This window comes from Euwallacea fornicatus, chromosome 7 (assembly GCF_040115645.1).
Source record: "Euwallacea fornicatus isolate EFF26 chromosome 7, ASM4011564v1, whole genome shotgun sequence".
NCBI lineage: Eukaryota > Metazoa > Arthropoda > Insecta > Coleoptera > Curculionidae > Euwallacea > Euwallacea fornicatus.
This window is the reverse complement of record NC_089547.1, coordinates 4207418-4229429: the sequence shown is the minus strand read 5'-3', so window position 1 is coordinate 4229429 and position 22012 is coordinate 4207418. Positions and strand designations below refer to the sequence as shown.

Genomic DNA, 22012 nt, shown 5'->3' with positions numbered 1-22012 from the left:
GTTAATTTTAACGGGAAGAAAGCTGTACTTACCTCCATATTTTTTAAATTTTAAGTAAAACGTGATCATGTTCGAGTAGATGAGCTATTATGAGAATGGTTCCTAAAGAGGCTTAATTGCCGAATTAAAAGGAAAATAATTAAATTTTAAGATACAGTGTGCTACATCAGTGGCGTGAGCAGGAAAATCACGTTTCTGATGAATAAAATTTTGTTGTTTTCTCCTAAATCGCAGAAAACGACTCCAAGCTACTTGCGATAACGCCACTGCTTCTAGGACTGATTTGCCTCTAGTTCGCCCTACGACTGCGGATGCAATTAGTGTAATTTCGCTGCCAAAACTAACCAAATTTCCGCGTAAAAAATTAAAAAAAAATACTAGAAATAACTAAAAATTTCGGACTAGATGTATGTTGGGTGGCCTACCGCACAGCCTGGCCGAGTCGCAAACTGTGAATTGCTGCCCTCGGGTCAGTTTGGTATCTTTCGCGTTTAAGGAGTCGAGATGAGCAAGTTTCGAGGCAATTCCTCTTAGGAACCATTCACGCAGTCTTACTGAATGCGAAGATATCTACCTGCAAAATTGGTGGTGGAAAACTCGAATTGTTCTGTTGGCTAAAAAAACTTAATGTCAATATCCCCAGGTCTGGACTTATGATACGTGTAGATGTGTGTCATAAGGGAATTCCTAGAGCAATAGACACGTTCGCAAATCACGCACCGGTACTCTTCTTGTCGTTCTGCATGTTTGTCCGCGATATGTCTCTTCAGAGAGGCTTTCGAACAGAGCACTTTGCCGCAAAGTTGGCAAGTGAACACCTTCTTGGGCGATACCCCTGCAAAAGGAAACAGCGTTCGTTCTAGTCCATAAAAGAGCAACTACGTGTACGGAAAGGCCCTTCTGGTCTGGTACTGCCGCGAGTGTCGCCACCAGGTCCGTATTTTTGATTTTTTTACGAGAATCGCCATCTGCCATGTCACTGACCGCACACTCGCGATCTGTGCACACTATGTTTTGTAAGTATCCAGTCCCCGTTTGCGCCACAATGGACATACTGGTGGGACGTTAATTTGACGACATTAGAACGAACCTTGAGAGGTATTCCCAAGAAGGTGTTGTTTCCCATGACCCGGATACCACTTGAGAGCCACCACCTAAGCAGATATGCCAACGTGAGGTGTGCGGTGACTATAGGTGGCAACCCTCCAGTTTCGAGTAGCATAATCTAATAAGACTTGTACAAAGAAGCAGATGTAATTTGGCAACCATGGAATTTTGAGTGTGCGGTTTGGAAAAATGGCTGGCGACGTATTATCACTCCCGATCATTTTTTTTTTCTATGGTGGCAACACTCGCCGTGTTGGCAACCATGTATTTTTTCCCCCTCGCAGAGGGGGAAAACATACATGATTCGGTCAGAGAGAAAAGAAAGGAAAACGAAACATTCAAGCATATACACATCACGCACATTAATGGGAACGTTGCGGTCTAAAAGCCAAAAAAATAAAACCCAAGCTGATCGCTTTTGCAAATGTAAAAATATATTTAAACATAAATAAAGGTTATACAACAGTTACATAAAATATAATAAAATATTGCATCAAACAACATTTAAACATGCCTACAGAATGCAAAAAAACTAAAAAAAGGAAACGTCTCTACACAGGACCCAAACTGGAGGCTGCGGCCTCATCGTTTGTAAAATTAGTTAAGAAAGGGGTTGCCAATATAAACTTCAGGCCAAATGAAATGGACCGATCGGTTCTGTCAGGGCGAAAGGGTTGTGTTTTGAAAGCGAGCCAACGTGCTCGGCGTCCACGGCCATTACGTAGACCTCGGAAACGATACTGCCCCACTAAGACCAACATGCGCACTATAGAATCGGCTTCACGAGTGAGAGGAGCTCTAAGGCGTTCGTGGGCGAGCGCGAAATCTGTGAGGTGCCTTAACTCAACCGACCCTGTACCTCGCCTGTGATCTTCGAGATCCTCACAGTGGCCCCCCAATTCGCAACTCCCTGTGTACCGAGCAACATAACGCGTGACTATTTTTTACGAATGCGAGAAAATCTCGCAGAGAAATATGTTTTTTTTCTTCTTTTAATTTCACCCCCTTCGGTGTCTTTACTCCCTAGTACGGTCCTGATTTTTGTCAATCGAAAATCTCGTTAAGGAGTCTTGAAACGGTTCATTAGCGTGGGATTACCGCGGTGAGAGAGGAACATTTTTGGTATTCAGATCGTAAAGGGCCATCTTGTCCGACACTTATGCCTCTGTACATTTGGTTGAAACTCGTTGATGAAAAAACAATTTAATTTTCAAAAATATGCGGGACGAATTGACCTTTGAAATGTTTTTCCAAAAAAATTTTTTTTTCAGTTTTCATATGCTACAAGGTGGAGCTTAATCCGCCTTGAATAGCTCTGTGAGGCGCTCCTGATTCAGGGCAGTAGATCTCGACATACTTCTCCCGTTCAACATTGTCCCTAGAGACTCCTCAAAAAAAAAAAAAAAATCAACCGTTCATCAGGGGCGTACTCTGGTGATGATGACCAGAGCGAAGTGACACACAACACGGCCCTCATTGTGACTTCAATTTAAAAAAATACATGCAGGGTGTTTCATAATAGCGTGCCAAAAACGTGGCGGATGAATATCTGCATAATTATAAGAAAAAAAGTTCACAGGAATATGGGTCCGTTTTTGCTCTGGTATACTGGGCGGTAAATTTTTCCTTTGTTTTTTCCTTATAAGCCTATTTCGGCACTAAATATTTTTATAAAAATTAGAAAGCATAAAATAGGCGCAGAGACACGGCTTTTAAGGGGAAAACGATGTTTTTGATTTCACCAGTGGCGTCTCCGCTGATGTAACGCTGAACATTTTAAACGAAAAATGTGATACGGCACTGGTAATTTTTTTTTCCGAATGCTTCAGGTTTCTGTGAAAAAGTTCTTTTGAATATCTTTCGTAACGTTAACCGTTTTCATGGAAAAAAAGTAAAACGCTACAATCTGCAACCGAGAAATCGCCTAATTCATTCATTCAGCACGATAGAAACACACCAGGGCTTGTTCAACAATGATATGGAAAAAGGGCCGAGGCATGCATTCTAGCAGGTAGGTTAAGCGCAAACCGAACCATGTTCATATGATCTCTTTTCCCCAAAATCATTCACAGATTCACCACCGAAACTTTTGATATGCTATTGTGAAACACCCTCTCCTTGACGCGACCTCTGCCCTTTGGCCCATTTGGCGAAAATCAGAGGCGTGCTCTTGGGGTGTTAAGGAGAGCGAGGCGACGAGAAAAATGCACACTCACCTGCAACTTGCTTGAAAATCCCCCCCCCCCCTCCTCCTCTTTGGAATCAACCCACCCAAATGACTAACGAAAAACGTTCGATTGCGAAAAACCAGAGGCGCACTATCGAAGGGGGCTTATGGAAAAAACAAATTCTGACTTTCGAACGGTTTCGCGTTAAGGGAACAAAGCGCGGACGAGCTCTTCCAGGGTCGAGCAGGCCCGGAATTCGGTGGCTCGAAGGGGGAAACCCAAGGATTTTTTTGTTGCCCGTTCCCGAGAAGGCCCACCACGAGGCCGCCCGAAAAACCAACCGGTTAACTCGATTTAACCTGAAGCGAGTTAATAACACAAACCTCAAGTCGCACGGCAATAAATAAGATATTTTAAAAAAGTGAAAAATCAGTCGAAAGCTTGAAGGTTCAGTCTTAAAAAATACCTCGAGTCTCAAAAAAATAAAGAATTTCATTCAGTCTTTCCGTAAGTAACTAAGTCCTGTCCTCTCCATTTTTCTTTAAGAAATTATGAACAAGTTTCGAATATAATGTTAAGCCTAGATTACGCTACTTAGAGATACGCTATTCTGGGGGAATACCGCCTCAGTCGATCTGAGGGAAGTACGAACTAAAGAACCATAATATGGTGGTAATGAAGCCTCTTATACACTACTAAAAATATGTGAGCTTGCAGCGTATAAAACTCGGTTTCAGATATTTCTTCCAGGATTTGACTAGAACCTTCGAAATCGTAATTGCACTCAAATTTGGACTTCAGTTTTATAGACTGCGCAGCATTTTACGTCTTAAAAAAATAAAATAATGTTGTATTAAAAGCTACGATTAGATCTATATAACTTCCCATTCACCCAGCATTATATAAAAATCCATTAAATACTCTTTTTTTTATGTATATAATATATTATAGCTGCTATAGTACCTACTAACATTTAATTGTTTATTTATGTACAGTCATGTACAGGAGTGGGCAACATTAAGTTCGTTTCAAATAATAATAATAAAATCTTTAGCAGTAAACAACAAAATATATCACAGAGCCTAAAAGTAAACAGTGTAATGTTGCCTTATTTAAATAAATATTATTACTTAGAAACACTTTACAAATGCATTATTTAAGGGCAGTAAGGGCCTTACCAGCAAACACTTCTCCTTGAGGGCGCGACCTCAAATTTCTAATACGCTCTTTACTCGTGCTCACAGCCAAAATGGGTTTTTGATTTTCCTTCCTTAGCCTAATTTTGATTATTTTCAAATTTCAAAAAATCAGTCTTTAATCTATTCGAGACGGAACAGAGAGGAGACGTTGCGCGAAGTGTTTACCAATAAAGGATAGTTGCATTAATTTATTATTCCTACGGTAGGCCTTCCTTGGAAAACTGCAGAGCTTCGTGGTTTGGTGGTACCGAGGTGGGTTTTCACTTGGGCGTGGTAAATTTCCTCGTAATATTTTAAATTCTTTGAAAACCGCGAGCGGACAAAGGACTTTTAACTACAGCAGTTCGATAACCGCGAAGACTAATACCGGTCTTGGGGGAGACGGGGGCATGACCTAGTCGAAGGTTCTTCTTGGGGATAAAAGGGCAAATTTGCTAAGGCCGGCCCTGTCGCCGCTCAAACTTTGGAAAGTGGCACGAAATGGTCACCCCCCCCCCCCGCTCCCCTTCTTGAGAATTTTCGAAAGATATTCGAAACGTTGCGCGTGCTCTTCGTCGGTCCTCATACGAGTCCTCCATTGTAATTTTTTATTTTTTTTCACAAAAAAAGTCGCAAACATTCGCTGTATAGCAGGCGTATCTCGGAAACTAAAGAAGATATGGCCTAATGGTCTGCGTCGCTTTCGGGTCCTCCTCGAGAGGATTAATTGGAGCCATTTTTCAAGGCGAGCGCCCCACTCCCGGCACCGACCTTTCGGGGGGCGGTTTTTGTTGCGGACAGAGGGGTGGTGATTAAAAATGTCACCCGCGACGTCAGACCTGTTGAGGCCGGCCCTGGCCAAAACTTCCCGGAAAATATCGCTTAAGGCATGCGCATTTTCGACCTCTGTCCCCGTCAAGATTTAGCCAAATAAAAAGAAAACTGGCACTTTCCACTGAGTTCTGACTTCAATTATCTATAGCATGAATTTCCTAGAAAGGTCACTAAAAAGTTAGTTTCTTTCCTCGGGAGTCGGCTTCATTAAGCACGTAAAAAGGCCTTTTAGGAAGAAACTTTCTGGCCTTTGATTTTGAATAGAAAACTGAGTAAAAACGGAACTTTTAATTTCAACGAACCAGCTGACAGCACCAAATTTTAGTTGAAAAGGAAAATATTTAAAACTTAAATTTTCCAAAATTGCAAAAATGCAAAAATTCCCGCGCAAGTTATCTTCAATGGAGCATAGAAAACGGTGCCCGAGAAAAATTCATTTTCGGTTGAGAAGTTATCCTAAAAAGTCACATTTTCGGCCTCAGTTCCGGTCTCAACGAAGCGCCCCAAAAACTTCAAAAATACCGAAAATTTGACTGAAGTTTTGACTTAAGTTGTCTTTAATTGCGCGCACAGAAATATGCGTAAAAATGCCTGTTTCGGCTTCATGGCCGAATTGAATAAAGCACTTAATTAAAACAACTTAATCAAGAACAGATCCCCCAAAGTGGCCTCTTTGATCCTGTTCTGACCTCAAATGGCTGAATTAATGTTCACTCAGTGGCCTTTTCCGTCAATTTTAATAATATAAAAAAAAGTCCTCACTAAAGTCTTCTGACGATTCCGAATCCCTTGAGGCTCATTGAAACCTTCCAGTGATGCCTCGAGAGCACCTGAGGCTCTGCCAGCTTTCTCTGCAGGCCTCGAGTGCTGTATTGTACTTCAGGAAAGGGTGTTCTAAGCGGTCCGAGCCTCTGGAAGTTCCGACGAGGCTCTCAAAGTATTCCTGAGGAGCTCTATGAACTTTGAGGCGCTTCAAAACTGAGTTTAAAACCCACATGGTCAGGACCAATGCCTATTAGCGGTTCGAGGAAAAATGCAAATACCTTTGATGCCTACTTCGGTACCACACAGAACTAAAAGAACATGGAGAGTCAGAAAGCTGGTGTCCAAGATCCGCAATTTAACAAAAAAATCCTGAAGAGACGCTCTTGGTGCGCCATGTTTTGGCGTTGAGGACGCCATTTTAGTCGCCATCTTTGAAATGATTGATTGTCAAACGCGTCGTTTTGTTCGCCACATAAACCGGCACCTGACTCAAGGCTAAAGTATGTGTCACGAGGTCCGGATGTCTTTAATTGATTATCTCGAAGGTGTTACATAAGCTCCTAAAGTTCGGTATAAATAAAGTGTTGAGCTTAAGGAAGTCATATTTGAGAAAGCGACTTAAGGTGGAGGTACATCTCAGAAATGAAAATGAGGAGCATTATTGACAATCTAAAGTTCTTGGTGTGACTTTACCCAAGTAATATATTGTTTTAGAGTTGTGGGCTGCGAACGCCATCTTTAATAAGCACTTGCTCGTGTCAAGGGAGCCATTTTATCTACTATATCAGGCAACAGGTGCCACGTTTGCTTAACCCTTCAGGATGTCACTCGACCGACATGCCTCGTAGGGACGCCATCTATGGGCACCGCTCTCAAATTTACATCGCTTTCCAAAAATGTCACATGGATTAAGGTCTAGAGTTTTCCAATCAGCCTAAAAGCCCTACTTTTGGAATTTGATTAGATAACTTTAACGAGAGCTACACTTTCCGAGGATAACGGTGCGAAACGTAAACAAATCGACGAGAATGGATTAAGCCATAACTCGCTTGAGTCGCATCGCATTTTGTCACAAGAGCCGCTTTCTTTCGATTTGTCATTCTGGATCAAAACGCGTGATGATCTAAAAGTCACGTGATTTTTGAGTCGCGTGACTTTTGAGCCACGTCATTTTTGAGTCACGTTCCTAATGGAAGTAAGGTCGCGTAAAAATCGAAAGGAAGCGGTTCTGAGTCGCATTCATTTTCAAAGTGCGCTTGTACCCTCAAATTCGAAAAGCAGGGGACGCTCTATACCTAGCGGGGCCTAATGGGCAACATCGTTCACTACTTTTGCCTTCGATGGTATATGCTCCGGTGGTTGTTAAGCGAGTTTAGTGTGCGAAACACTTTTTGACACAATTGACAGACGGCGCTGTTGAGCGGCTGTAGGTGCTGCTGCTCCTTGTGCCGCTTCAGGGTCAGTTTGGTGCTCAGCATCTTGCCGCAGAGGTCGCAGCGGTGGTGCGACGTTGCCGCGACCGCGCCGAACGGCATGCCCCGCATCGTTCCGCCATCTGCTGGCCGCCACCGAAAACATATAACATCCATTAGGCCTCCGCTCGTTAACCAATCGTGTATTTTTGGTACTCAGATTTGTGCTCATTTAGTATCGTTTGAGAATGGAGGTGGATCTGGAGTACCAAAAATAGTTAATTAAGTGTGTTATGCTACTGCTCGGTTTATTTACACCCCACAACCTTACATTCTAGGATGTCCTATAGGCTAAAGTAGTAACAAAATCGGAGATAAGATCCTGTCTATTTGTACGAGGCGATGGAGGCTTGGAAGTTTCATTAAAAGCAAAAATGCAGTTTTTGTTCGTAACGGCGCCATCTATTGTTGACGGCCGGCTAGAGAGTTAGCGACCCCTAGGTGGCGCGGCAGCAACTGCGGTTATCTCGGGGTAATCAAGCGACAGTCTATGCAGTGATTGTCTTTGAAATCGCAGCGGAACTGCTGGAGATGTAAATTTCTATGGACACAGAGCAAAACCCTGAATTTGAAACTTCAAATCCTCCCTCACAAATAAAACGAATGATGAGGCGGCATCAGTTCTTCGGTCTTAATGTTTTTAACGTTTCTATGATAGATGCTTTTGTGATTTCTGAGCGAGTTGAGACTGCTGTACACCCTCTTGCAAATATTGCACACTGGCTCTCTCGAGGGGCGCATGTGCACGTTTTGAATGTGCCGTTTGAGTCTCGTCAAGGAGCTGAGGCTCTTGTTGCACGGCTGACATCGAAAATCCTCCATACCTATGGGCAAGAGGGCCCCATTTAGACAACCACTCAGTTGTCCGTTGGTTTAAGCAACTTTATTTACAGCCGGTTGTGTAAAGACGCATTTACGCTTGTTGCACCTTAAGGTTACAGTTCGTTTTGATTGGCTTCCCCCGAAATTAAAACAACTACTGTATCGTCGGAAATAAAGGGGCAGCAAAACAGACACGCAAAAACTAAAAACACACAGTAACCAGACCAGAAAAACAATACACACAGTCGGAAAAACGTGTCAAAACACAACACAGAAAACAGTGAAAAGACGAAAGACGCTTTTGGACATTTGCCATATTGATGTGATGCTAAGCAACGAGACTCCAAAAGAATCTTTCCCAATCAAATCTATCATTTGAATGGAAATTATTAGCCGATGATATCGATTGATATTGCCATTAAGAGACTTGTCTCATGGAATACCTGGTGTGCCACAGCCACCGGTTTCACCACAATTATCGTGAAAAATCGATTCGTCTCATATCCAACGAGATTGTGATTACTCAGAGGGACAATATTAATCCATATTCGTCTCCACTACTGTCTTGGAAAATTCCAATATTTACAATGTAAAAAAGATGAATAGCAAACAATCTTACCTTGTGATGTGCCGGCTAATGTGTCGTTTGCCTGGAGCGATTGATTTAGACCTGGAACAAATAAATCTACGATTAATATTGCAGTTAACCTTCCAGCTAACTGCCCAGATTTGACTAGGTTTGACTATCAGTTAAGGTTATGGCGAGCACGCAAGTGTCAGTAAAAACTCCCTTCACCGATGATTAAAACGGCTTTATACTATTAAGACATTATCGACATCAACGAACAGCTTGGCGAATTCGGCAAGTAAGCAGTTCGGATAGAAGCGTCATTTGAGAGAGGCAATCCCATTAAAAAATTCTAGCTCCCTAGCCTTGCTAATTACTAAAACCGCTTTTACCTCATCGAAAGCCCTACCGTTTTCCCTACAAACGTTGATATTTTTATGACGATTAAGCAACTCCGAGGGCGCTGGCAGCTCTGAGTTGTAGAGCGCAATTAAGACTTCGAAACAGAACCCAAGGTGGAATTTAAAAAATTCTCGCGCCTACACTTTACAACTCGATAAAGCCGCTTAGGCCTCAATTGAAAGCTCAATGTCCCCTTTATAACCCCCAAATTTTCATTAAGGTCGACCGACTTGGAGAGTCTCTGGCAGGGCCGAGTGGTAGAGCGCATATAACAATTTAGATAATTCAATTGCCATTACCTCAGCTCTGCCGTATGGCTTAATAAGCGACGCAATTAATCAATTTATTTAATAAATACCATAACCAACCACATGCAAAAAAAAAACAAAAACGATCACTAACCAAACTTACTTCCTAGCGCAGCTGGGTCAGCTGCGAGAGCGGCCATGCTGAAGTTGAAGCTGCCAGCAGCGGTTGCGAACAGTTTACTTTCCGCCGGCGTTAAATATGGTCCGATGGGACTGTCATGGTCGTCATGATCGCCTCCGGAGCTGCCTCCGGAATGGGGGCCGTGCGTCAGGTTATTGGGACCGTTTTCATTTGGGGTGCCCTCTCCAGAGTCGTTACTAGGAGGAGAGTTGATACGAGAGTTAGAGGAATCTTTATGTGGGCCATTTTACTCAAATGTCTTTTCGTTTTTTGGACGATTTTGTTCTTCAGATTTCCTTATAATTCCTTACCTGTTTTCATCTGGCTGATTTGTACTACACATCAACTCCATGGGCTCGTTTTTCACATTATTCTCATTGCTGTCGCTGTGACACCTTGAAAGGGGGTGCGTCGGTGATGGAGAACAGGGTGAGTTTTCCCGGTCTGTACTGCTTATACCATTTCCTGAAAGGGATAAAAATGTTTTTAATGTGCTACTCAAGACTATTTCTAAACGAACAAATAGTGAAACCTTATAAATTCAATATATCAGATGTGCATATAAATGTCTTGACATTATGGCGAAGGCGCATTGCTGCAAGTGTGCCATTGCGGTGTTTTCCCGTAATGACTCACTAGTGCCACCTATTAGTGTGATTTCGCACATGTGATCGAAATGCATCTGCCCTTGATGCTTTTTAGCCTTTTAATCCCTTTCAACTCACCTTCTATGACGTCAGACTTATGTAGGGACGAATTAATGTTCAGATTCAAAGCATTGTTTTTCATCCCACTAGGAGAAAAATCCGCAGGCTGCGTCTGAGGAGGATTATGTGACAAGTTCAATTCGTTGTTGTTGTTATTCCCTATTATATGCTCCGCCCTTGCCCTTTTGTGGTCGTTTTCAGGATCTGAAGAAATTCTTCTGGAAGAGACTCATCATTTAACACCTCACCTACTGCCCAACAATGACACGTACCTATCAAACCGCTCTCTCCTATACTGAATAGCAGCCCTTCGCAACAGCTGATGAGTAACTGAAGTGGCCCCATGAGGAGGTGACGACGGGGAAGTAAACAAGGCATCCTCCACCAATTTATCCGCGTAGCTCCCTTGATGGTTGGGTATAGGAGGTGTGGGAGGTGCTGAGTGCGGTTGCTGATGTTGCTGAGATCTGATCAGACTTTGTACTTGAGCCAGCTGCAACAGCGCAATATTGCCAACGATGCGGAGACTCAGAAATAAGGTCGTACCTGTTCCCTTCCGTCTCCATGCTGCTGGGTCAATCCGCTAACTCTGAGCACTTCAGCGGTCTTGAGGAAGGAAGAGAGAGATCGTTGGTGGACATTGACTTCGCCATGGTAGATAAACTCTACCAGGGCGTGGAGGTCCGTCCAGGCGACGTCTTGGAGGACTATCACAGGGTGCTTACAAGGAGTAGACTGCAAGGAGAGGTCGGCGTAAGAGATTTTCGATATATTAAGATAGATCAGCGGGGAATTTTTGTTGTTTATTTAGAGATTTGAAATAACGGATTTTGATCGAATTGTTGGCCTGTAGGTTGAGTGATTAAAAATGCTGTAATCAATCGTAAAGGTTCCCGATTATAATGGGGGAAATGCCGTTAAAGCTGATTGATTTTAGGATGAAAAATACAATTTTACTAATTAACTGTAGTTTAGTAGGTTTCGGAGGTACTAACTTGTTAGGATAAGAGTTATTTTCTTTTTAGCGACTGTTTGGAGTGAAAAAATTCAAATTATCCCACACTTCCACGAGGAAACGAGTCTGCGAAGTCCGAAAAATCGTGATGACTCTGTGGATATCTCAGGGCAGCTAAGATTTTCTATAGAGTGCGCAATTTGCGAGATTAATTTTATTCAGCTCCTTAATGGACCTTCCCGCATGGATATTAGCACAAGAAACATAAGTCGTTTTTCACTAACTCTGACCGTTCATTTGTAAATCCATAAAATATAGAAGAAAATTAAATAAACCTCATTATCTCAAAAATTGTTGAATACTGATGAATATCACTGAGAAAGTGTAATATTGAAGCGTCATTCGCGTTTGAAACATATGTTTAAAAATATCTTTAATTCATGCCCCAGACACATTCCTAGCCTAAAATTTGTCTATTATTTGATTCTATCATGAATTTCTAATACACAAACACCTTGTATCTTTGAACTATTGATTAGACTGTATTATTAACTTGAACGAAAATTTTTGTCCATACAGGGTGTCCCAGCGATGTCCCAAACGGCAATATCTCTTTTAGCGTTAGAGTTAGAGCGAAACGTTAAATGCGAGGAATGCAGCAAGGAATGTCGCTCACATGAGAATATACAGGGTTTAAAGAAACATAATTTCAGAATGCCGCACTTTTTTAAGAGACCCTATAGATTTTCTTAAAATTGCAGCACTTCCTTCTAGAGCTCTCATACGTGGCATATTAATTTTATTCATATATGACCGGCATCGGCTCACCTATATGACAGGTGACACGTACGTCAAAACACCTACCAGATATGCCAAAGTTTCACTTATTACTTTTACCGAAACGTCAAAAATTTCCGGAAAATTTTCAGGTTGACATGGCAACCAAGCAAAAACCCTGCTTGTGATTGGCCGGAGAAGGCAAGAACGAAATCTCCAATTAAATTAGTTAGCGAAAAAGTAAAAAACGCAGTATTGAATCTAAATTAGAATAGACTTAATCATGCGTTACCACCCGCACTTTGGGTCGGTTCGGGTTAGCTTGCGCTGGCCTTAAAGTGCCCCGTATGAGACACGTTAGCTCCTATTTTACAGCGATTCCCTAGTAAATTACGTGGTGTTTTAGAGTGACATTTTCCCTTACCTTAAGTAATTCCCGAAAATAAGGGCTGCACGCCGAAAGAACCACCCGATGGGCCTTCAAGCTTTTTCCGTCGCAGGCCAGCGTGACGTCAACGAAATCCTCATCATCCCGCAAGTTCTCAAAGGCGGAAGTGATGCTGCTCTGATAGTTGTTCCACCGCAGGCAGAAGTGTTGAGTGTCGACCATGGTCAATTGTACTCAGCTGTAACGGAAGTAAAACCTTAGAGCGCCGCCACTGGCATAGCAGGCTGCGTATGGCAGCAATAGTCTACGACGGCGGTTCGCAAACATATTGGGCTTTGACCTTCAGACTACTAAATAAACTAAAGACTAAAGACTAACTATTTGGGTTGCGATGTTTATATGAAAAGAAATACATGAGGCATTGGTCCTTGCGATTCAGTTTAGTTCGAAGACTATGAACGCAAAAGACAAGCAGTCCTATGGGTTTTATTGAGATGTCCGCATGCGTGGCACCATCTAGTGGCTCAATTGGAAATAGATAGGCCCTTTTGAAACAAAGTCACCTCGTAACTCCGTAGATGGTGCTGCTGGTAATGAATCACTCTTCATTCCAAATTTTTCGCAACGTTCTAGTCGCATTCGCTTAATCTATTACCAGGAATCTTAGTCACGTCTCTAAATCAAAAGGCTGGAAACCGCAAATTTCTATTTCATATCTAACATTCATTGTATCTTTAGTAGGAATCGTGACGAATAGAATAATCCGTTTTTGGTAGGCATTTTTGGCATGTTGCTAATAAGTATGCAAGATGGCTCCTTTCGGCGATGTTTCAGCTATTGTTCTAGACAACAATTAAATTAGATCATTTTAGGCACATATATTTTATCGCTGACTCGTACTTGGTAGTGGAAATGGGTAACAAATGGATGGATGATATGAATAGCAAATTAAATGCCGCTCCTGGTAGGTAAAAGAACATTAAAGAAGTTTTCGAGAAATTTAAAGATTCTAAAATAAATCCGGCAACAATGCTCCAGCTGTCAGTACGGCAAATAGCAGTGTCGGGTTTGGGATGATAGATGGTGTCAATGACACATATTTTTCTAATATTAACATTGTCGACCCGAGCCTGTACCTAATCCAGTAATAGACAATGAAAATTTTCTAAACTATCGATATTGAAAGTTTATCGTGTCACGCAATTTATTCTTCACGTTGTTCGCTAATTAATCAATTGCAAATTGAACGGTTTACGTTGAACATTTTTAAGGAATTTTCTATAAGACATCAAGAATTTAACAGAAATCTGGCAACAGCACTCCGGCTGTCAATATGGCGTGTGACGAGGTTCATAAGCTGGCAATGCGGGACTCGGGGGGATAGATGGAGCTACTGATCTATATTTTTCTACGGAAAATTTTAAAGACGATTTCTCGTATTTCTTTATGTTTTTTTTTTATATTTCTTTAATTCCGAACAATGTTCTACAATATGCGTACGAAAAACTGCAAGAAAAATAATACACACACACACACACACAGACGCAAAATTTTCTTTCCACCCTTCTCCTCGATCGCCCCATCTCAGCCTCCCCCTCAAAACTAGACGTGTTCCATATTTCACCCTCTCTGTGCCTTCGGGTTTCGCGATCATTAAAAAAGTTCATTATAAAAAATTTGATTGGACGACGGCAGCGCGGCGGCAGTGGTGGGGAAGTGACGCGAGCCTTCGGGGGGTGGCGGGTTTGCCGGGGCAGAGGGGGATGTCGAATTAGGGGGAAATAGAAGAACACGGAAAATAGAGCGGGGAAAAAAATTCCGAACGCAATGTACGCGCGGCCTAGAATGAAAGGAAAAGGAACCGGCGCGATGGAGAGGGGTTATTCGCAGGGAAAATGAAAAAATATGGGGCTAAATGGGGATGAAGGGATGAACTTATTCAGGGGGTTATTTAAGACTATGCAGGCTATGCAACGCAAGTGACTTCAGAGACGCACCATCTAGGGACGCCAGTTAAAAATGTTTCTGCGGCTGTTATTTTGAGGAATTCGATACCAAACACCCTGTATGGGGCAATTCAATGCCAGAGGACATATGGGGTTCAATAGAATCAAACCCTCATTCAAATTTTCTCAGAAAGCACAAAAAAATTGCCTAAATAACGGGATCGAACCAGGGTTGTCAGTGCATATATAGGGTGTTCCCATAAAATCTGCGTGTTTCAGAATGTGATATTCCATATTAAAATATAATAATAGTTTAGGCAGGTTAACCTGGGTTAATTCGATTTTTTCTCGTTTTCTCGATCTTTAAGGCGCCTTTTTCTCGTGCCATCAAACCAGATTCGTCTCCGCCACTGTTTTTGATCTAACCAATGGGATTTTTTTTCTCTTTCTACGCAACATTTTAGGGATTTTTCTTGGCATCAATAGCAGTTTTTCTGCGGCGTTTTTTATCGGCCAATCAAGTTGCAAATTTGTCCAATTACGCAAAATCCACAATGTAAGGGGGGGGGGGGGTACTTGCTTTGGGCAATGTGAATTTCAAAATATTTCTTACTTATGACTTCTTTTATAACTCCTCTCATTTTTATATGTTTAATAATGCCACCCGCACTACTGTATCTGAACCAATTACGTCACAACTTTTCAAAATGGCCGCTGTAGTAGTCGGTGTGCGAATGTCGCAGGTAATTTAACTACGAGATTAAGCACCTGTTTTTGAGCCATCGCGTGCATCTGTTGGAGCTTAGGGGGGGGGGGGGGGGTACACTTTTTTTACCTGGAATGGAGACCACGTCGCGCGGAATTAGCTCTAAATTAAATGACGATGCGCGTGGAAAGGTCAAAGTTATAGCAAACGGCACAGGAGGCGACACTTGTCTGTCGCTTTTACATTTAACTTATTAGCCAGCCGCACAGGGGGCGACACCCGTGTGACGCGTTTGTATCTCACTCATATTTGAATATTCTGAAGGCTTTTATACAGGTTCGTCGTGTTCTGTCACATTTACAAATTCCTATTTAACGAGTATTGAAGTTGCTAATTGGTTCGAGGGGTTCTTGAAGTTTTCGAAAACAAGATAAATGGTATAGAAATTTTCAAAAGACTTTTCGAAACTCGCAAAAAATTGTTTTTAAAAACCGATTTCCATTGAAATTTCCTTTCTTCTTGGGATCACTCGTTAGTTATTCTTCAGCATTTCTTTTTAACCGAAAAATTAAACCGATGCTGCCCGCTTTCTCGTGGTTAAGACCGATTTTTCGCATTTTTTCTGGTCGTTTTGGGAGTTTTTAGGCATTCTTATGAAGCGTTTTGTGGATATTCCGCCACGCTTTGCCAACTATCGACTTTGACCACACGCAATCAGGACCAAGTCCTAAAACACAATGAGTGACCAACCTGCTGTTGCCCGAGAATCTAGAGATAAAACGTTCAAATTCGATAAATTCGAGGAAGGAAAACCGCGTTTTACAGGAGAATCGCCCACAACTTAGACGATCGGTCAGGGCCAAAGACATTCGTCGCCAAATGGAGCAAAACCCAGATCGGGCAGGAAACCCACTGCCTCATTGAAACTGCAACGACCTCCGGGTCCGTTGTTGCCTGCCGAAATCGTTGCTGCATTCGGCAGGACGCGGCCATAACCCTGCTGCTGACGAACATAACAACTCTGTCTAGTCGAGTGTCTACATCTCCTGTCTAGTCTAGTCGGTCAGCAGAGACTAATTGCTTCAATATACACAAAGATAAACAAATATGATTTCTGCGAATAGCAACCAGCCGTGACGTGGTTTTCATCGTTTGGTTATTCGAGAACTTGTTCAAGAAAATTGCTGCAAAAATCAACGCGAAGTTGACGTTCTCTTTATTCATATAAAAACCCTTCAAAAGTAATAGTTGCTGGGGTTGAATCGGTATTTACCAAGAACACTGCTATGCAGCTACCTCCAACCGTTCCCGAAATATTAACTACCGTAGCCTAGATACGATCATTCAGCATCATTTTTGGGATATAATATTCGTCCTTCAATTTCCCGAATCGAAGTGCTGGAGTCTATCGTATAAGAAAAGGTCGTTTTTCCGTTTAACACTGGGTGTCCAAAATATAATTAAATTGCTTATTGAAAGACTTTAAAATTGTTTATTGAGCGCAAGCCTCAGAATAACAACCAGTCACTTCATGTAATATGATGTTCCATGTAACGGATTCATGTAATGTCATGTGAATCCGTGTTCATGTTCCAACAACGAAATCACGGGCGTACCGAAAAGGGGCACGAAACGTCAAGAAAAAATGTCGCTTATTCTGAACAACAACTTCGTGGAGTTCCTGAGGCATAACGGGCGCCACTGATGTGGAGTCACAAGTATTGAAACATTATAATTATTAATTTCATACGAGAAGCGCGAGGTTGTGCCAGGAAAGGCCAAAAAGGTCAACGAAAAAGCCCTACGCTTATTAATCTCAAAACTGGGAAAATTCGTAGAGGCTCTGAGAGTAAAGGTAGACTCACGAAGTGCCCTACTGATACCTGTAAATACTGAAACCTCACACAACCCAATAGATTTATGGACGAGAAATCAGGGTCAAATTGTTGTGGCTTGTCACTCCCAATTATAGGAGCCTTGAAGAGCGTATAGCACGCCACTGTTTGTCACAAACGCTCATACATTGTAATTTGGCAGCATTGCTATGGAAAAATCAGGGCCGTACCGAGAACGAAACAAGAAATCGATAAAGTGGGTTTTTTTCTGGTCGAAACACTCGATTTTATCTTTCTAAATGTAAGAAATTTGTGCCCGATCTGAGAAACCGAGGTGCACCAATGGTTTTCAGTGATATTGAAAGATGATAACATAGAAATTTATAAATTGATTTCAAGAAAGCACGGGCGTAGACGCAATTTAAAAAGCCAAAAAATTCCAATTTATTACTATAAATTTGTAATGGGCTGTGGGTTTTATGGGTGGTATACGAACTGAAACGCCAATGACGTGTTGTATTGAGGGCTGTAAAAGCTTTCTGTTTGCAAGTAAAATGGGAGTAAACAGCAAACAATCCTCAAGTAAGAAACAGCAAAAAAGCCAATAGAAAATTGCTCGATCTCAAGTGGCGATGATACATCAATGACTTAATATTGTGAAACTTCTTTAAAAATTTTTAAATTGGTTTATAAGCGTAGTAACAGTAAAAACAGAGGCGTACTGGTTTCGATTATGGGATGAGGAACAAAGCAGAAATGGAAGAAAAAAGTTGTTACAATTGCTGGATTGAAGGGAAACAACGTGATACGCCATAAAAAAATGCATTTTAATCCAATAAAAGCACGTGTGAACAGAACACAACATTCAAGTAAGGCGTTTCAATATTAAATTAAGAAGCCGTGCGAAAAATTAGTAACGTGTAAAAACATTATGATACGCTAATGACTTAAGAAATCCTATATATTAAGTTCTGTTAATTTTTACTACAAATTGAACCTTCATTTTAATCGAAAAGAAGCAGGAGCGTAGAGAACACAATTTTCGGGTAATGATTGGCAACAACAAAAAAAAACATCAATGGAAAATGTAATTTTGGAAAATTGCTGAATTTCAAACGACTGCGATAAGCAAACGATTTGATGGGCGCTGAGCGCTGCGAATGTTTTTAGATTTGAATTTAATTAAAACAAACGCGTTGAATCATAGGAATTTAGAGATAGCAACAAGGGCCAAAAAAATAACGAACGACACGCCAATGATGTGTGCAAATACGTCTACCAGAAGTCGTTGGGGCCACGTTAAGGAAAATAAGTTTTTATGGAAGTTGCTAAAAAAACGCTAGGACTTAGGTCTGGAAACGTGGGAGGTCAGCCATCGCAATTCGGTTTTTCCTATGATAATAATTTTATCGCGATTGTCTAGGAATAACGAATTATTATTAGAAAGCAAACATGGTTGTTGGATCGTCGATTCTGCAAGTGATAAATGGGGAATTTTTGACGGTAAAGTTCGTTACCTGTTATGCAAAAAAAAAGCGAAAAGTCATTTATGCCGGAAAGCATCGGTCGTAGGGTCCATGCTCGCAATGCAGTCCACTATTCCCCCGTTTGACGTGTACGCGCACAAACTGTCACTGACGAAATCCCGCGCTTTGAATTCGAAAATTGGTCGGCGCAAAAAAAAAAGAAAAACTGAACGAAAATGTAAAAGAAAATCGAGCATCGGCGCGACCAACTACCGCAGGTGACCGGTGGTGACAAATGACAAACGCGACTAACTACTAACTATTCGCAAACATCGAAATGTGAAGTTGGCCCGGCGAGCGACAGCGTGCGAATATTAAAATTTGGGAGCGCGCAAAAAATATCGGAGAGAGTTATTCTTTATTGGGACATAGTCATGAGACATCTGCTGTAATAAGCCGGCACTAAAAAATAGTGCGTGCAGCAGGAAAAAGGGGGGAGCCCACCCCGCCTCGCGCGAATGAAAATGCGCAGAATATAACGAGTACAGACCCGCAATTAAAAATATCAAAATAAAAAATCGAAGTCGGTCGGTGGTGGCGCAAAACGGATTTTTTTTAAAAGTAAAAGCGGTCCCGGCACATTTTTGCGGGATGGGCCCGTTCACGATGTTTGTTTCCTGGTGGTGCAGACTTTCGCTATTTGCCCTGCCGGCCGCCCCTCTGGCCCTCCCGCACCCCCGACGCCGACGTTTTTATGGCAACCTGCTAGCGCTCTTAGTTTCTTCCTCTGATTAGGAAAATATGAAACTGACAGTGGCGGGCGAGAATCCGTCGCTTTTGTTACTCGATTTTTCACTCGCTGATAACGCTCGATTGCGGTTTATTGAACTCTGGAAATAATTTAATTGACGAACTTCGCGCGTTCATCTAAGCTTATAGATATTAGCATATTTTATTGCCCGTCGCTCTCGCGAAAAAAAATAAAATAAAATAAAATAAAACCACCCATCGACTCGTACCAGACGAACAAACTTGAACCAGGCGGACTGGTGGAAAGTGAAAAATTTCCCCCTGAATGACGTCAAAGTGACGCAGCGCAATGGTCCCGCAATCTGCAGTCACAACGACCACACGTCATTTTGACGTCATCGGCACACCTACTCGCCAAGCGTGACAGATAGTCCTAGACACGTATAGCGCTCGATGGCGCAAATTTTATAAATCATCTCTCCACTTTTCTGTCTTGCATCGCGAGACATACGGGGTGGCCCCCAGAAACCCACAGTGCTGTTGTGCTCCTACCGAAATTCGTAGTGCGAAATGGCGGCCGCAATGATCTATACCGGGTGGGCGTGCAAGAGTGTTTACCTTTCAATCTTTTCCATTTCCCAGCGAATTTGATGGGACAAAATCAGAGTTTAACCTGAAAGAGGGATTTTATAGGTATTTCGGGTCAATCGGCAATTACGTGAATAAATGGATTTCAGCCGGGGCACCTTGTAAGGACAATAGGTAGTCCGAAACCTGTTAGAAATATGGCTGCGATTTAAATACAAAAGCTGAAAGATGGAGCGGTATAAACTGAACATATTTTTGTACAATGAATTATTGATTTTTATGGAATTATAATTTTTCAAACGTACGGGGTTGCCCAAAAAAAGGGAAACAGGGTTTAGATTTTCTAGTTTGGATTGTGCATGTTGTTTATGACTGACAACGGTTTTAATGTCCCGACAAAGACAAGCCATGAGAGAGCCACCGCACATCGGGAATTAATAGTGCCCTTAATTGCTTTTGGTTGCGATTAACAAAGAGGTTAAAAGAGGGTCGACAGCTCTTGGAAAGCTCATTATATCTGCACTCGCAGTGTTTCAAAACTATGCAGGCTCTTTACAGTTTTCTGCAATTTTCGCGAAAAGAAAAATCGAACTTTTGCGAAAATTTTCAAGCTCTGAGGATTTTCCGAAATTCTTCCGCTTATCTCAATTCAGGTCGGGCCAATTAGGGCAGTCTCAGTCGAACTAAACTTTATTCTCAAGATAATGTCAACTCATGATTACACGAGAATTCGCGGACGTAAGTTAATTGCGCAAGTGCACTAATGCCCGACTCGGGCATAGCGTAAGCCTGACATGCACAACTGGGGCAGGCTTCTCAGCGCCAAATCGAAATGAAAAGTCATCAAAATAACATACACTGAGGCTTTCTAACGTGAGACCACCGATTCAGGCCTTCTCGCAGGAGATTTCTGGTTTCGCACGTGTCCGTGGCTTAGTCCGTGTTTCGTGTTTTTTTTTTCCGCACTTTCATTGTGATTTTTACTACAAAATTGAATCAGAAAACACTGAATTTTCTATGCACCTAAGCGCATCTCCAAACTGGGCAAATTCGTTTTTCTGCCGGCAACAACTTCAATCACCACAAAACGGGGTTATAAAGAAACTAAATTTTTCATACTCCTTATCAGCCCTGAGTGTCCCGCAATTATTGCTCTTACAGTTCTATTATGCGCGATATCGCAGTTTACTTCGATAACAAATTAGGAGAAAAACCTTGACAAATGTAGGAGAAAAACACCATTGGCGTGGCTCCGGGGTTTTTCGAACACCCTGCAAATCTTAATTCTCAAATATTCGCATGTAAGCTTATCGAAGAATGAGGAAGTGGGTCATGGAGACAGCAAAGCTGATACAACACAAAGATCAGCTTATTTGCTTTTTCTAGGCTTACAAAACAATTTCGCGCTAGTTCTCAAGCATCTGATAACCCAGATATTATTCTTGCCAGAGCGGTGATGCGATAAAGTGTGTGTTAATTATTATTATTATTGTTTCGAAAAATAGACGGATTTGTTACAGAGATTGATAACAAGATGCAACAAACAAAAACATTAAAAAGAACCACGCAAAACAAACCTGATTAACATCGTTTCAATTGCCTTAGGTTCCGGACCACTCACTGTTCACGTTATTTGTCTCTGTGAAGAATCTTTCTGATTGTGTGATAGAAAATCGTCTGTATTCCACTATTATCTAAAATTGACTAGTTCAATTATTAATTTCTCGATAAGCACCAATCCATTCAAATAAATAGTGCAGGTTATAAACGATCTCGACACATATTTTTATCACGCTTCTGGCGCTTACGCAACGTTACTATAATTTTTTAGAAAAATACTTTTTGATGTGGACCTATGAGAGTGCCTTCAAAACAACTGCCATTAGTCAGCTAACGTTTTTTACGTTAAACGTTAAGCGTCGCGAGGCGTGAGAAAACTCCCCCCGAACCCTCCTCGGACGGATTAGACGGTAAAATACTAGCTCTCTATCGGCGCGTTCGAAAACTCCTTGATCTCAATGCCACTGTCAAATCAGGAACAACTTTTCGGCGACCAGTGGTGGAATGTTGGTAGGGGTTGGGCGAAATTCTTTTGCAACACATCGCGATAGAAGATCCCTAACTATCTAAAAAACATAAAAATAGTTAT

At 41.8% G+C, this 22012-nt stretch overlaps 1 protein-coding gene across 25 annotated transcripts in view; it reads right to left on the bottom strand.

Annotated features, from left to right (window-relative positions):
* Positions 1-22012, bottom strand: part of br (broad-complex core protein) — a 42284-nt gene that overhangs the window by 5204 nt on the left and 15068 nt on the right. For 3 of the 25 annotated variants that reach the window (XM_066284302.1, XM_066284300.1, XM_066284309.1), the window contains exons 2-8: positions 12609-12810; positions 10999-11187; positions 10725-10945; positions 10471-10670; positions 10057-10210; positions 9719-9942; positions 8966-9031 (exon numbers count right to left, since the gene is read on the bottom strand). In XM_066284302.1, coding sequence (XP_066140399.1) covers positions 8966-9031; positions 9719-9942; positions 10057-10210; positions 10471-10670; positions 10725-10945; positions 10999-11187; positions 12609-12794 — 1240 coding nt within the window. In that variant the 5' untranslated portion in view covers positions 12795-12810. Of the gene's footprint in view, positions 1-574; positions 836-1519; positions 8349-8965; positions 9032-9718; positions 9943-10056; positions 10211-10470; positions 10671-10724; positions 10946-10998; positions 11188-12608; positions 12811-18576; positions 19309-21440; positions 21591-22012 lie in introns of those variants that run through there. The other 22 variants (XM_066284317.1, XM_066284316.1, XM_066284306.1 and 19 more) reach the window with 18 other exon arrangements.